Here is a 13840-nt window from a genome sequence, read left to right as displayed (position 1 = left end):
GGCAACTTCCGGTCGTGGGGCCTCCACCTGCCTACTTGTGCCTGGGGTGGCCACATCCCAGCCTTTTCTGCCCAATTCAAAAATCACCTACCAGGGAGCCAAGCAGTGGAACTCAATGTTACCATGCTCAAGGACCTGGGTTTTAGCCCTCTCCTCACCTGCTGGGGGAAGCTTCACCAATGGTGAAGCAGAGCTGCAGGTGTCTCTCTTTCTCCCCCCTCCCAGTTTCTCTCCCTCCTATGAAAATAAAATAGCAGAAAAAAAAAGTGGCACCAGGAGCAGTGGATTCATAGCGCTGGCACGGAGCTTGAGTGATAACTCAGAAGGCAAAAAATAATAAATAAAAGCACCCTTCCACCCCTGCTGGTGCTGGGGACCGTCACAGACAGTGGATCGGAAGAGGGGTACACTGCGGGCTTCCCAAGACCCTCCTGGCCAGGGTTCCCGGGAGCCACCATCTATCATAGGCGACTGTCGGCCTCCCCACCCCAGTGCGAGTGAGACCCATAGTGAGGCCGCTCCCGGGTCCCCGCAGGAGGCCCCACTGCTCTGACCCGTGGGCGTGGCCAGCGGCGGTCACGTGGCGGGGCGGGGCCTCCTCCGGCCGCCAGGGGGCGCCGTGGGCGGAGCGCGGACGGCGGGGCTTGGCCCGTGCGGGCCGCCGTCGCTTGCGTTTGGCCGCGGATCGGCTCGGTGGCGGCGGCGGCGGGACCGCGCTCTCGGGGGCGCCGCGGCCGGCCGGGAGCGGGCGGCGGCCATGGCCCGGTGAGCGGGGCCCGGCGGCGGCGGGCGGGCGGGTGGCGGCCCCTTTGTCTCCCGGCGGAAGTGCCCGCGCCCGGCGGCATGAGCGACATCCGCCACTCGCTGCTGCGGCGCGACGCGCTGAGCGCCGCCAAGGAGGTGCTGTACCACCTGGACATCTACTTCAGCAGCCAGCTGCAGAGCGCGCCGCTGCCGCCGCTCGTGGACAAGGGCCCCGCGGAGCTGCTCGACGAGTTCGTGTTCCAGGCGCCCAAGGTGCGCGGGGCCCCGGCATCCACCCCAGGGCGTCCCCCAACCCGTGCACCTGCCCCCCCCAAGGCGGCACCCAGCCCCGGGACCCCCACCCCGGGGATAACACCCCCTTGCATCTGCTTGCCCCAAGGCAGCACCTAACCCTGGAACCCCCCACCATGGAGTGTCCTCCCCCGCACCTGCCCCCCAAGGCAGCACCCAGCCCTGGTATCCCTGCACATGGGGGCACCCTCCCCTGTGCACCTGCTCCCCCAAAGCAGAACCCAAACCCACCCCCTCTCAGTGCCCCCCCCCCCCCCCCCCGGCAGCACCGAATGGCAGGATCGCTCACCCTGAGGTGCTTCCCCCGTGGCACATGTATTTCCCTCCCCAGCGTGCCCCCTTCCCCCTAACTCCCGGGATCCCATACTAGGAAGCTCCATCTCCCCCCAGCACCCCTGCCCCCTGGGCTCCATATCCCCCCAGGACCCCCCAGCCTGTTGGCATCTCTCTTCTTGCCCGTCCAGGGCACTATATCCCCTCACTACCTCCCTGACCCCCACCTCCCAGCACCTCTCCCCACTTTTTTTTATACCAGAGCCTTAGTCTGGCTGATGGTGTGCCAGGGATTGAACCTGCGGCTTCACAGTCCCAGGCATGAAGGTCTGCTATTTTCTCAGCCCCAATTTCCCTGTAAAAAAGTGATTTTGTTTGTTGTGGGAGAGAGAGACCAGAACACCATGCTGGCGTGTGCACTGCGAGGGGTCGAGCCTGGAGCCTAAGGTTTGTCTGCAGAACCAGCTCTCCCCGCTGGCCCTGCCTCTTATTGGGTCAGAGATGTGTTTACTGAGAGCCTTCAGCAGGTACCCCAGGGCATCAGGGAACAGGCTCCCACAAGTCCCCATAAGTCCCGGGGAAGAGCCCACCTCCCACTGCCTTGCCCTGGAGCTTCCTCGCCTCTCACCCCTCCCCTGGGTTTGTCTTCACAGAGACTGAACTCGCTGCAGGAGCTTCAGCTTCTCGAGATCATGTGCAATTACTTCCAGGAGCAAACCAAGGACTCTGTCCGGCAGATGATTTTCTCCTCCCTTTTCAGCCCGCAAGGGAACAAGGCGGACGACAGCCGGATGAACCTGCTGGGGAAGCTGGTGTCCATGGCGGTGGCCGTGTGCCGGGTCCCGGTGCTGGAGTGCGCCGCCTCCTGGCTCCAGGTACGCCCGGCCTCCCGGGCTCTCCCAGGGGCTCAGCGAGGGCTGCGCCTCTCGGCCCTGCTCTGGGGCCTCTTGCACAGCGCCCCTCTCCCGTGCCCCTGCCCCTGCCCCACATGCTGGCAGCAGAGGTCTTTCTGGCTACCTTGTTCACAGCCATTCTGGAGAGAACGGTGTTTCCCGTCGGTAAAAGAGTTAAAAACAGTCCTTTTGCTGAGTGGGCAAAGGTCAGTGGGGTTTTGGGATTGGCTTTGCGTGCAGCTCCAATGCTGGGATCGTTATGTTTGTTTCTTAGTCATTTGATTTTTTTTTTTTATTATTTCTTTATTAGGGAATTAATGTTTTACATTCAACAGTAGTCATTTGATTTTTTAAAAATATTTATTTTCCCTTTTGTTGCCCTTGTTTTTTCATTGCTGTAGTAGTTGTTGTTATTGATGTCGTCGTTGTTAGATAGGACAGAGAGAAATGGAGAGAAGAGGGGAAGACAGAGGGTGAGAGAAAGACACCTGCAGACTTGCTTCACCACTTGTGAAGCGCCTCCCCTGCAGGTGGGCTTGAACCGGGATCCTTATGCTGGTCCTTGCACTTTGCACCACCTGTGCTTGACCTGCTGCACTACTGCCCAACTCCCATTTGATTTCTTTTAATGAGAGAGAAAGAGAGACCAGGGCCCTGCCAAGCTTTGGCTGATGGCAGTGCTGGGGATTGAACTTGGGACCTCAGAGCCTCAGGCTTGAAAGCTTTTGCAGAACCATCTTGCTATCTCCCCAGCCCAAATCCCCCCCCCCCCCGTCTCTCTTTCTCTTTCTCCTTTTCTTTTTGTTTTTTTATAGTGTAGTGCTTGTGGTGAATCCAGGGCCTCATGTGTGTTTGATACTGTCCTTCCTTGCTCAGTTTCCAATTCTGTGTTTATTTTATTTTATTTTATTTTATTTTATTTTATTTTATTTTATTTGAGGCGGGGGAGACAGATCACAGCATAGCTCCACCACCCATGAAACTCCCCCCGGTGCCATCCATGGAGCTCCCGTGTGATGCCAGTCTCAAACCCAGGACCTCACGCAAGGCAAGGCCCCACTGAAGGGTGAGCCTTCTCCCAGTCTCTAGACAGCATTCTGTTTTATTTTGTTTTGTTTTTTTCCTCATTACTCAGAGAACCAGAGCATCCCTCTGGCACAAGCGGTGCTGGGGGTCATACCGGAGCCCTCAGTACCCCATCCACCGAGTTGCCTCCCAGTAGGAGTTCCCCAGGTCCACACTAGTCCTGGGTACTTGAAATCTTTTATAATCACGTTTGCTCTCCAGTGCTCGACTAGCAAATTGTCTCTTTACCTGTGTAGTAGCAGCAGGGCCTGTACCCTTGAGGAGCTGGGGCTTTGGATGTACGCAGTTAGGCCAGTTCATGGTGAGAGAGGGAAAGTCATCTTATTGGAGTTCCCCCCTCCCGCTCCGTGAAAACTCCCACGTGGTGCTGGGGCTAGGCCCTACTCACTGAGCTGGCTCTCGGCCCCTGGAATCTGTAACTTAGTTCTCAGCACTGAATCCAGAGAGAGGGAAAGACACCATAGCTTCCTGCTGGGGTCCAGTGGGTCATGTGCATAAGTAGCAAGGAGCGCTATCCAGGGAGCCACCTCGCCAGCCCCAACCAGACATTTGAATCCTGGGGTGATCGTAGATTTTCCCCAGCAACTGGCTTTTGCTTCGTCCTTTTTTTTTTTTTTAATTTTCCCTTTTGTTGCCCTTGTTTTTATTGTTGTAGTTATTATTGATGTTGTCATTGTTGGATAGGACAGAGAGAAATGGAAAGAGGAGGGGAAGACAAAGACAGAGAGGAGGAGAGAAAGACAGACACCTGCAGACCTGCTTCACCGCCTGTGAAGCGACTGCCCTACAGGTGGGGAGCCGGGGGCTGGAACCGGGATCCTTATGCTGGTTTGCACCACATGCGTTTAACCCGCTGCGCTACCGCCCAACTCCCTACTTCTAGTCTTGCTGCAGAGTTCCAAAAGCCTCCGTGTCCTCATCTGAGGTTTAAAAAGGTTTTTGCTGAGGAAACCCCAAAGCAGTGGTGTGGCGGGGAACTGTCGGTTGGAGACCGTGTCCCGGCCTCGTGGCATCGCCCTCACCCTAGGAGACAAAGCACAAGGACGGGAATAAGGGTCCCGGTTTGAGCTCCCGGCCCCCCATCTGCAGGGGGGGTCGCTTTACAAGTGGTGAAGCAGGCCTGCAGGTGTCTGTCTTTCTCTCCCTCTGTCTTCCCATCTTCTCTCTCGAGGAGCAGCTTGGCGGGAGGCACACATGTGAGTGCCAGACGGGATGGGTCTGCAGGCCCACCCTGCTCCAGCCAGGCTTCTTTCTTTTCTCTATTCCTTCCTTCCTTTCTTTTCTTTCTTTCTTTCTTTCTTTCTTTCTTTCTTTCTTTCTTTCTATATTTCATCTATTATTATTATTATTTTTTAGTTATTGGCTAGAGGGACAGGAATCCAGAGGGAAGGGGGAGATAGAAAGGGGAAAAGAGAGACACCAGCAGCTCTGCTTCACCACTTGTGAAGCTTCCTGCCTGCAGGTGGGGACCAGTAGCTTGAACTCAGCTCCTTGGGCATGGTGCCAGCTGTGTTCAGCTGGGTGCACCACCTCCAGGCTCCTTTTTTTTTTTTTAACCGTTATTTTTTATTTTTCCCTTTTGTTGCCCTTGTTGCTTATCATCGTTGTTATTATTGTTGTTGTTATTGCTGGATAGGACAGAGAGAAATGGAGAGAGGAGGGGAAGACGGGGAGAGTAAGATAGACACCTGCAGACCTGCTTCACTGCCTGTGAAGCGACTCCCTTGCAGGTGGGGAGCCGGGGGCTCCAACCAGGATCCTGATGCCGGTCCTTGCACTTTGCGCCATGTGTGCTTAACCCGCTGCGCCACTGCCCGACTCCCCCAGGCCTTTCTTTCTTTTGCTTCATGAGCTTCAGGCCTGGTGCTTGCAAGGCACCACCCAGTGGCCTCGAGGCCCAAGCTTACTGTTCTTCATTTAGAATGAGGCAGATGGAAGAGAGGGATACATAAGAGACACCACAGCACCGCTCCACCATCTTCGGGCACTCCCCCAGGGTGGTGCCAGGGCTCAAACCCAGGGCCCCTCTCCCGCCTGCACCTGGCACATGGTGACATGTGGCTTTCCGCAGCGCACGCCCGTGGTGTATTGTGTACGGCTGGCCAGGGCCCTGGTGGACGACTACTGTTGCCTGGTGCCGGGCTCCGTGCAGACGCTCAAGCAGATCTTCAGCGCCAGCCCGCGCTTCTGCTGCCAATTCATCACAGCGGTCACCGCGCTCTACGACCTGTCTGCAGGTAGGGCCCTGCCCCATCCTGCCCTGCCCCTAGGTGGCCGGTCCCACGTGGAGAGGCCTGTGGCCAATGGCCACCTCCGCTTCTGCCTTGCTCCTCTAAAGACGTGGGGTCACTGGGGCCACTGGGACTTGTGGAGAGACATCCCTTAATAAGCACCCTGGGCACCTCCCGCCGGCCTGGGGCGCAAGGGGGGTTGGCATACAGCTGAGAAGCTGGGGTCTGGGGTCAGGTCTCCCTGGGCATGGCTGGCTTTGAGTTTTACTATGACTATTTGTTTATTTTTAAGTATTTCATCTACTTACTTAATTTATTTATTTGCCTCCCTGGTTATTGCTGGGGCTCTGTGAATCAATCCACTGCTCCTGGAGGCCATGTTTTCCCTTTTATTACCCTTGTTGTTTTATCGTTGTTATTATTGTTATTGCTGTCATTGTTATTGGATAGGACAGAGAGAAATCGAGAGAGGATGGGAAGACAGAGGGAGAGAAAGACAGACACGTGCAGACCTGCTTCACCGCTTGTAAAGCGACCCCGCCTGCAGATGGGGGGCCGGGAGCTTAAACCGGGACCCTTACTCTGGTCCTTGTGCTTTGCGCCATGTGCACTTAAGCTGCTGTGCTACCACCTGGCCCCCCATTCATCTACTTATTTTATTTTATTTTTTTAAATATTCCCTTTTGGGAGTCGGGCTGTAGTGCAGCGGGCTAAGCGCAGGTGGCACAAAGCACAAGGACTTTGGAGCCTCAGGCATGAAAATCTGCAGAAGCTTTAAGCCGTCTACCCAGCCCTCGTCTTTTTTTTTAACCAGAGAACTGTTCAGCTCTGGCTTATAGTGGTATGGGGGATTGAACCTGGGACTTTGGAGCCTCAGGCATGAGTCTGTTTGCATAACCATTATGCTATCTACCCTCCGTCCGGCTTTTTTAATTTTAATTTTATTTTTTATATTTATTTATTCCCTTTTGTTGCCTTTCTTTGTTTTATTGTTGTAGTTCTTATTGTTACTGATGTCATCATTGTTGGATAGAACAGAGAGAAATGGAGAGAGGAGGGGAAGACGGGGAGAGAGACAGACACCTGCAGACCTGCTTCACCGCTTGTGAAGTGACTCCCCTGCAGGTGGGGAGCTGGGGGCTCGAACCGGGATCCTTTCGCCTGTCCTTGCGCTTTGCGCCACCTGCGCTTAACCCGCTGTGCTACCACCCGACTCCCCCCCCTTTTTTTTAAGCCCTCATCTTCTGGTGTGGTTCAGGGGAATGACCCCACGGCCTTATGTGTATTGCACTGCTTCAACACTGGTGAAGCTTCTTCCCTGCAGGTGGGATTAGGAACTTGAACCCAGGTCCTCAAGGTTGGTCACATGCACCTCCACCAACCCGTGTTTAGAGACAAAGGGCCGGAGAGACTTGAGCACCACAGCCCTGCCCCTGGGGTCCCTTTGGCACCATCCACGTGTCCCATGTGGAACTGGGCAGTTGGACTAGGGGCTCAGGCCTGGCAAGGCCGTACCCACTGCACTGCTGTGCACCACCTGACAGATGGGGACAACAGACAGACACCAGAGCGCCTGTCAGACAGTTCTAGGCAAGGCAGGGAGTCCAGCACACACAAGGCACATGCTCTAACCACTGAGCAACCCCTGGCCCCTGCGTTGTGTTGAGGTGCCTCAGGGCCTAGTGAGTGCCCAGGAGTCACTGAGCCTATGGTGAGCCTCCCTCTGGCCAGGCAGCCTGGGGCCTGGGCACCAAGTTAGACAAGAGTCCTAGGCCCCATGAGGGGCATGCTCTGGCGGAGGCCACAGGGGGTCAAGCTGGCCGTGCCCTGCTCCGTGCCCTGTCCCCACCCCCACCCCTCAAGACTGCTCCCTCTGAGCCCGGCATCCCTGCGTGCAGATGAGCTCATCCCACCGCTGGACCTGCTGGAGGTGGTCGTGGGCTGGATTCTCGAGGACCCCAGGCTGACCCTCATCACCTTCCTGAACACACCCATCGCCACCAACCTCCCCATCGGCTTCCTGGAGCTCACACCACTCACGGGGCTGATTCGCTGGTGCGTGAAGGCGCCGCTGGCCTGCAAGCAGAGGAAGAAGCCGTGCCTGGCCGATGGCCATGGCCATGCCAAGGCCCCCAAGGACCCAGTGGGGCCGGAGCGGGACTCCCCGTTGCTGTACTCCCAGTTGCACCTGAGTGTGCTGCAGGTGCTGCTCCTGCTGCAGGCGCACCTGACCGAAAAGAACCTCTACGGACGCCTGGGCCTCATCCTGTTTGACCACATGGTCCCGCTGGTCGAGGACGTCAACCGGCTGGCCGACGAACTGAACCCCCTCAACGCCTCCGCCGAGATCGAGCTCTCTCTGGACCGGCTGGCACAGGCCTTGCAGGTGGCCATGGCGTCTGGGGCCCTGCTGTGTACTCGAGGTGGGTGACTTCTGGCCTCGGGAGGTGGGGGGTGTGATGTGGACTGATGCCCCTTCCCAGACTTCTTTGCTTTTTTTTTTTTCTTAATTTTTTTTTTTTTTTTTTTACCTCCAGAGTTATCGCTGGGGCTTGGTACCTGCACCACAAATCCACTGCTTCTGGAGGCCATTTTTCCCTTTAAAAAAAATTTTTTTTTTTTGACAGGACAGAGAGAAATTGAGAGAGGAGGGACAGACAGAGAGACACCTGCAGACCTGCTTCACTACTTGTGAAATGACCTCACTGCAGGTGGGGAGCCAGAGGCTTGAACCAGGATCCTTGTGCGGGTCCTTGCACTTCGTGCCATATGCGCTTAACCTGCTGCACTACCACCTGCTCCCCCCTTTTTTCTTTCAAAAGTAAAACTTAACCATTTACTTATTTTATTTTTTAATTTTATTTATTTGATTTTAATGAGGAAGGTAATAGAGGAAGACCAGAGAGCCCTGGCGGTGCTGGGGACTGAACCTGGGACCTCAGAGCCTCAGGCGGGAAAGTTGTTTGCAACTTTTGCATTATGCTATCTTCCCAGCCTGCTATTTATTTATTGAATTTTATTATTTATTTTATTCCTACCCAGGGTTATTTATTGCTGGGGCTTAGTGCTAACATTATGAATCTACCATTCCCAGCGGCCCCTTCCTTCCTCCCTCCCTCCCTCTCTCCCTTCCTTCCTTCCTTTTTCTTCTTTTTCCTATTTGATAGTGCAGAGAGAAATTGAGAGGAGAGGAGAGAAAGACACCTGTAGACCTGCCTCACCATTCCTGAAGGCTTCACCCTGCAGATGGGGAACGGATGCTTGAACCTGGGTCCTTGCATGCGGCAGTGTCTGTGGTCACCTGGGGGGTACCACTGCCCGACCCCAGTTTTAAGTTTGATTTACTTACCTTTTTTAGATAGAAAGCCATAGAGAGAAAGTAGAGAGTAAAAGAGACCACAGCGCCAAAGCTCCTTTCCATGTGGTAGGTGGGAGCCGGGCTCGAACCTCGGCGGCCCATGTGGCATAGGAGTGCACTGTCCCTGCGGACTATCTCCCCAGCCCCGAGCTGCCCATTTGCACGGGGAAACAGAAGAAGGGATCACGTCTTTATGGGCAACCCCAACCCTGTATCTGCTTAGTTATTGCGGAGAGCTGGGGCCTGAGGTCTGACCTCCTTTGCTCTGCCCGGCCTGCCCTGTGATCCATTCAGATGGAGGAAACACTCTGCGCCAGGGTACTGGGGCGCCCTCTTTCCTGGAGCTTCCCTGTGTGGTGCCCCCGAGCTGAGTGCATGGTACGGAAGGTGCCCTGCTGCTGGACTGTTCCACCCTTCTTCCGTTTATTGACTGTAACAGAGATAGAGAGGGGGAGACCGGCACACTGCTGAGTTCTAACGTGGCAGTGGCAGGTGTAGAACCTGCAGCCTCCAGGGCCTCTCAGCCCAGGCCTCTTCCTCTCTGCCAGCAGGGCTGTGGCTCAGAGAAGGCGCAGACTGCTGTGAGCATCCCCAAAGCCCAGGGCTCACTTTTTGGCTCAAATACTCGCAGGGCAAATGCAGCATTTTTTTTCTAATTTAAAAAACCGTATTATTTATTATTGATCAGATAGATAAATTGAAAGGGAAGGGAGGAGGACAGACGGACAGACACCTGCAGCACCGTTTCACTACTCATGAAAATTTCTCCCGTACGTGGGGACACCGGGAGTTTGAACCCAGGTCCTTGCGCATGGTGACGTGTGTGCTCAAACAGGTGCACCACTGTCCATCCCCCTGCTCTTATTTTTATTTTGTTTTGTTTATTTACTTGTATAGCATTTTACTTGTTTATTTTTTAAAATTAATTAATTTATTCCCTTTTGTTGCCCTTGTTTGATTATTGTAGTGATTATTGTTGTCATCGTTGTTGGATAGGACAGAGAGAAATGGAGAGAGGAGGGGAAGACAGAGAGGGGGAGAGAGATAGACACCTGCAGACCTGCTTCACTGCCTGTGAAGCGACTCCCCTGCAGGTGGGGAGCCGGGGGCTCGAACTGGGATCCTTAAGCTGGTCCCTGTGCTTCACACCACGTGTGCTTAACCTGCTGCGCTACCTGACTCCCTTACTTGTTTATTTTGGGTGGAGACAGAAAATTTGAGTGGGAAGGGAGAGAAAGAGAGGGAGACACCTCCATCCCTGCTTCACCACTCCTGAAGCTTCCCCCCTGCAGGTGCGAGAGTGGGGGCTTTAACCTGGACCCTTGTAGACCGTAATATGCTCACTCAGCCAGGTACCCACCACCTGGTCCCTTCTTGTTTTATTTTTCTGCAGCTCCAGGGGGTGAATCCAGGGCCTTGCACCACAGGGAGGCCCCCTCCGGCCAAGATCCTCACTCTCTCCTTTGGGGTGGGGTGGGAGAAGAGAGACACCACAGTCTTTCCACCCACGTGGTGTCGGGGCTCCAGCCCAGGCCCAAGGCAGGGGACAGTGAGAGATGCCTCAGGCCCCCTTTCTCACTTATTTATCAATGACCGAGAGAGCAGCAGAACACCGCCCTGGCTCATGCAAGGCTGAGGATTGAACTCAGGACCTCCTGCTTGTGAGTCCAGTGCTTCATCCAATGCGCCCCTCCCTGGCTCCTGGCCCCTGGCTCTTGGCCTCTGGCCCCTGGCCCCTTTTACTGAGGCAGGATTTGCACCTAATCACACACACATGTCGAAGCACCTTCTCCCAGTCATTCTGCAACATTCCCTCCCCCCTGCCCGGGTCAGGTCCCTGCGCGTCTCTGCCTCAGCTCCCCTGGAGACCAGCCTGGCCCTTTACCACAGAGGTAGCTGGGGCCCGTGATGGCGCCCACCCTCCCGTTGCTGACTGGCCTTGCTCTTTGGGAACAAAGTTGTTCAAAACGGGAGTGAAAATAGTTTGGTGGGCTGAGAAACCTTCCGTGCCTGAAGTGTCGAGGTCCCAACACCATCAGCCAGAGCCGAGCAGGGCTTTAGTAAAAACAACAGCAACAAAACAAAAACACCTTTTGGGGAGATAGCTCATCCATGTGGGCAGCCCCAGGTTCAAGCCCCAGTGCCTCATGGGAGCACCACAGCACCCTGGGAAGCTCCAGGGCTGCCCCCCACACACACCACACACACACATTGTTTCTGACTGAAGTGAAAAGAATGAGGAGAGAATGAAGAACAGGGTTTCTACATGGTGTGGGGACACAGAGGGCACTGCTCCAGGCACATTGGTGCTCTGGCCAGGCGGCTCAGTGGGCAGCTCACCTGATCCTTGTTCCGTCTCCTCACTTTTAGATGACCTGAGGACCCTGTGCTCGCGGCTGCCCCACAATAAGTAAGTGCCCCATGGCGGGGGTGGGGGAGCGGAAAGAGTGCCAGGAGCCCTGGGGGTCCCAGGGTGGAGGGACAGGTAGTTCTGATGAACAGGGGCGCCCTGTGACCTCAGGAGAGAAACCCAGGTGGGAGCCATCTTGGTGAGCTGCACGGCCACAGGACCCCACATCCTGGGGACACCAGGGGCCAGTGAGGCCGCCAGCAGTGGGGGGTCAGTCTCTGAGGAGCCCTCTGGCCTTCCAGCCCGGGAGATAGGGCCAGTGGCCTCACAGTGCACTTATCAGGGTGGAGGTGTAAATAAGTGTCACTTGGGACTGTATGGTCACGGCGCTTCTGGACAGACTCCCAGCCTCACCACTTCCTGTCTCCGTGTCCTTAGGCAAGTCCATTCTTGCCCACTGCCTCCAATCTCCCCCTAAGATGAAGACTTCACAGCTCACCCACCCTCTGATGACTGGGAACAGGACTCAGCTGCTGTGACTTGAGGTGCTTGGGAACCTCACCCAGTCCACAGTCCACAGCGCAAACAGCTACACGTGCTCAGATGTCCTGTGCAGGCATGACTTTTTTTTTTTTTATCCCTCACCTGAGCCCTCCCCAACTCTGGTTAATGGTGGTGCAGGGGATTGAACCTGGCTCCACATCTTTAAAACATTTATTTACTAATCTATTTTTATTTTATTTATTTTTTTAATATTTATTTCCTTTTTGTTGCCCTTGTTTTTATTGTTGTAGTCATTATTGTTGATGATGTCATCGATGTTGGATAGGATAGAGAGAAATGGAGAGAGGAGGGGAAGACAGACGGGGAGAGAAAGATAGACACCTGCAGACCTGCTTCACTGCTTGTGAAGCGACTCCCCTGCAGGTGAGGAGCTGGGGCCTCAAACCAGGTTCCTTATGCCAGTCCTTGTGCTTTGCACCACGTGCATTTAACCCGCTGTGCTACCGCCCGACTCCCATTTATTTTTTTTTCCTCCAGGGTTATTTGCCTCCAGGGAATCCACTCCTCCTGGAGGCTATTTTTTCCCTCTTGGTGCCCTTGTTGTTTATCGTTGCTGTTGTTACTATTATTCTTGTTATTGCTGTCATTGTTGGATAGGACAGAGAGAAATGGAGAGAGGAGGGGAAGACAGAGGGGGAGAGAAAGACAGACAGACACCTGCAGACCTGCTTCACCGCTTGTGAAGCGACCCCCCCTGCAGGTGGGAAACCGGGGACTCAAACCAGGATCCTTACTCCCCGGTCCTTGTGCTTTGCACCACGTGCACTTAACCCACTGGGCTACCACCCGCCCCCCATTTTATTTTACTTTTAATTGCCAACTGGGGGTTGTCACTGGGGCTCAGTGCTGACACTGTGACTCCACTGCCCCCAGTGGCTTTTTTTCCCCCGTTTTCTGTTTGATGGGACAGAGAGAAATTGGGGGGGGGGCAGATAGAAAGAGAGAGAGGAAAAGAGACTCTTGCAGACCTGCTTCCCAGCTTAGGGATCAGGGTTTCGAACCCAGGTCCTTGAACATGTGCTCAACGGCCCCCTAAAACGTGTATTGAGTGACAGAGCATCATCCCTCTGCTCTCTCCGCAGCCTGCTGCAGCTGGTGATCTCAGGGCCCGTGCAACAGTCCCCCCACGCCGCATTGCCCCCCGGCTTCTACCCGCACATCCACACACCCCCCTTGGGCTACGGGGCTGTGCCTGCCCACCCTGCAGCCCACCCCGGGCTGCCCACCCACCCTGGGCACTCATTCCTCTCGGGTATGACCTTCCCGTTCCGGCCCATCCGCTAGGCACCCTCCTGAGGAGGTGGAGGAATCTTCTGGAGAAAGGTCGGCTGGCGGTCCCAGAGGAGGGGCCCCTGCAACTCCTGCCTGGGGTGGTACTTGGAGTGACGATGTAGAGGAGGAGCCTGCCCGGTCCCCCCGCCCCCCATCAGAGCCCTCCTGCCCAGGACAGACTACCGCCTCGGGCCCACACAGGCAGCCCGGCCCCTCCCTCAGGCATGTGCTGGGCTCACAGGCCACCCACCCTGGCCATGGGGGCTCCCTGAGCCTGGAAGCCAGGATGGGGGCCAGGGGCACCCTGCCAGCGAAGGGAGGAGTGTCTGTTCTATGGGGTCTCTAGATTTCTCTTTCATATGTTCCAATAAATTTTTCTAAACAGTTGATTAACTCCCAGGAATGCATCTTCCAAAAGCAGGAGTGCCCAGGAGATGGTTCACCTAGATGTAAGGCTTGCACATGCTGTACCAAGCAGGATGCCTCGGGTCCAAGCCCTACCAGTTTCAAGGCCCCAGGTTCAAGCACAGGCACCTCATGAACGGCCCAAGGGGAGCTCCGTGGTCGGCATAGTGGTGCAGTGGGGTCTCTCTTCTCCTTCCCCTCTTCTCTCCGTTGCCCTCTTTCTTTACCACAAGTACCGTGGCCTGACCACAGCTGGCACCACCAGCCAGTGCTAGGGTGAAACAGATGCTCAGCACCACACCTGCATCACCAGGCGAAGGTGGAGGAGATGGTGGCCTGCAAGTTCCACTGC

The 13840-nt window shown here is 55.5% G+C and overlaps 1 protein-coding gene across 2 annotated transcripts; it reads left to right on the top strand.

Moving 5' to 3' along the window:
* Window positions 1-697: 697 nt before the first annotated feature.
* On the top strand, window positions 698-13470 carry INTS15 (integrator complex subunit 15). Of its 2 annotated transcripts, XR_009545007.1 has the most exons (7): window positions 698-1017; window positions 1983-2204; window positions 5380-5545; window positions 7438-7962; window positions 11268-11307; window positions 11686-11792; window positions 12894-13021. XR_009545007.1 is itself a non-coding variant. In XM_016189077.2 (6 exons), exons 1-6 carry the CDS (start codon window positions 844-846, stop codon window positions 13093-13095), a joined length of 1329 nt encoding a protein of 442 aa, XP_016044563.1. In that variant the 5' UTR covers window positions 698-843; the 3' UTR covers window positions 13096-13470. The 2 variants fall into 2 exon arrangements, 1 of the variants encoding a protein (XP_016044563.1); XM_016189077.2 differs by lacking the exon at window positions 11686-11792 and having other exon boundaries at window positions 12894-13470.
* Window positions 13471-13840: the final 370 nt, after the last annotated feature.

Source organism: Erinaceus europaeus, chromosome 15 (genome assembly GCF_950295315.1).
Source record: "Erinaceus europaeus chromosome 15, mEriEur2.1, whole genome shotgun sequence".
NCBI classification, from domain to species: domain Eukaryota; kingdom Metazoa; phylum Chordata; class Mammalia; order Eulipotyphla; family Erinaceidae; genus Erinaceus; species Erinaceus europaeus.
This window is presented reverse-complemented; position numbering and strand designations above follow the sequence as displayed.

Coding starts and splice junctions, on each gene's coding strand:
- INTS15 (XM_016189077.2), top strand. CDS start 844: ATGAGCGACATCCGCCACTCGCTGCTGCGGCGCGACGCGCTGAGCGCC. Junction 7,963..11,267: donor GGCCCTGCTGTGTACTCGAG/GTGGGTGACTTC, acceptor CCTCACTTTTAG/ATGACCTGAGGACCCTGTGC. Junction 11,308..12,893: donor TCGCGGCTGCCCCACAATAA/GTAAGTGCCCCA, acceptor CTCTCTCCGCAG/CCTGCTGCAGCTGGTGATCT.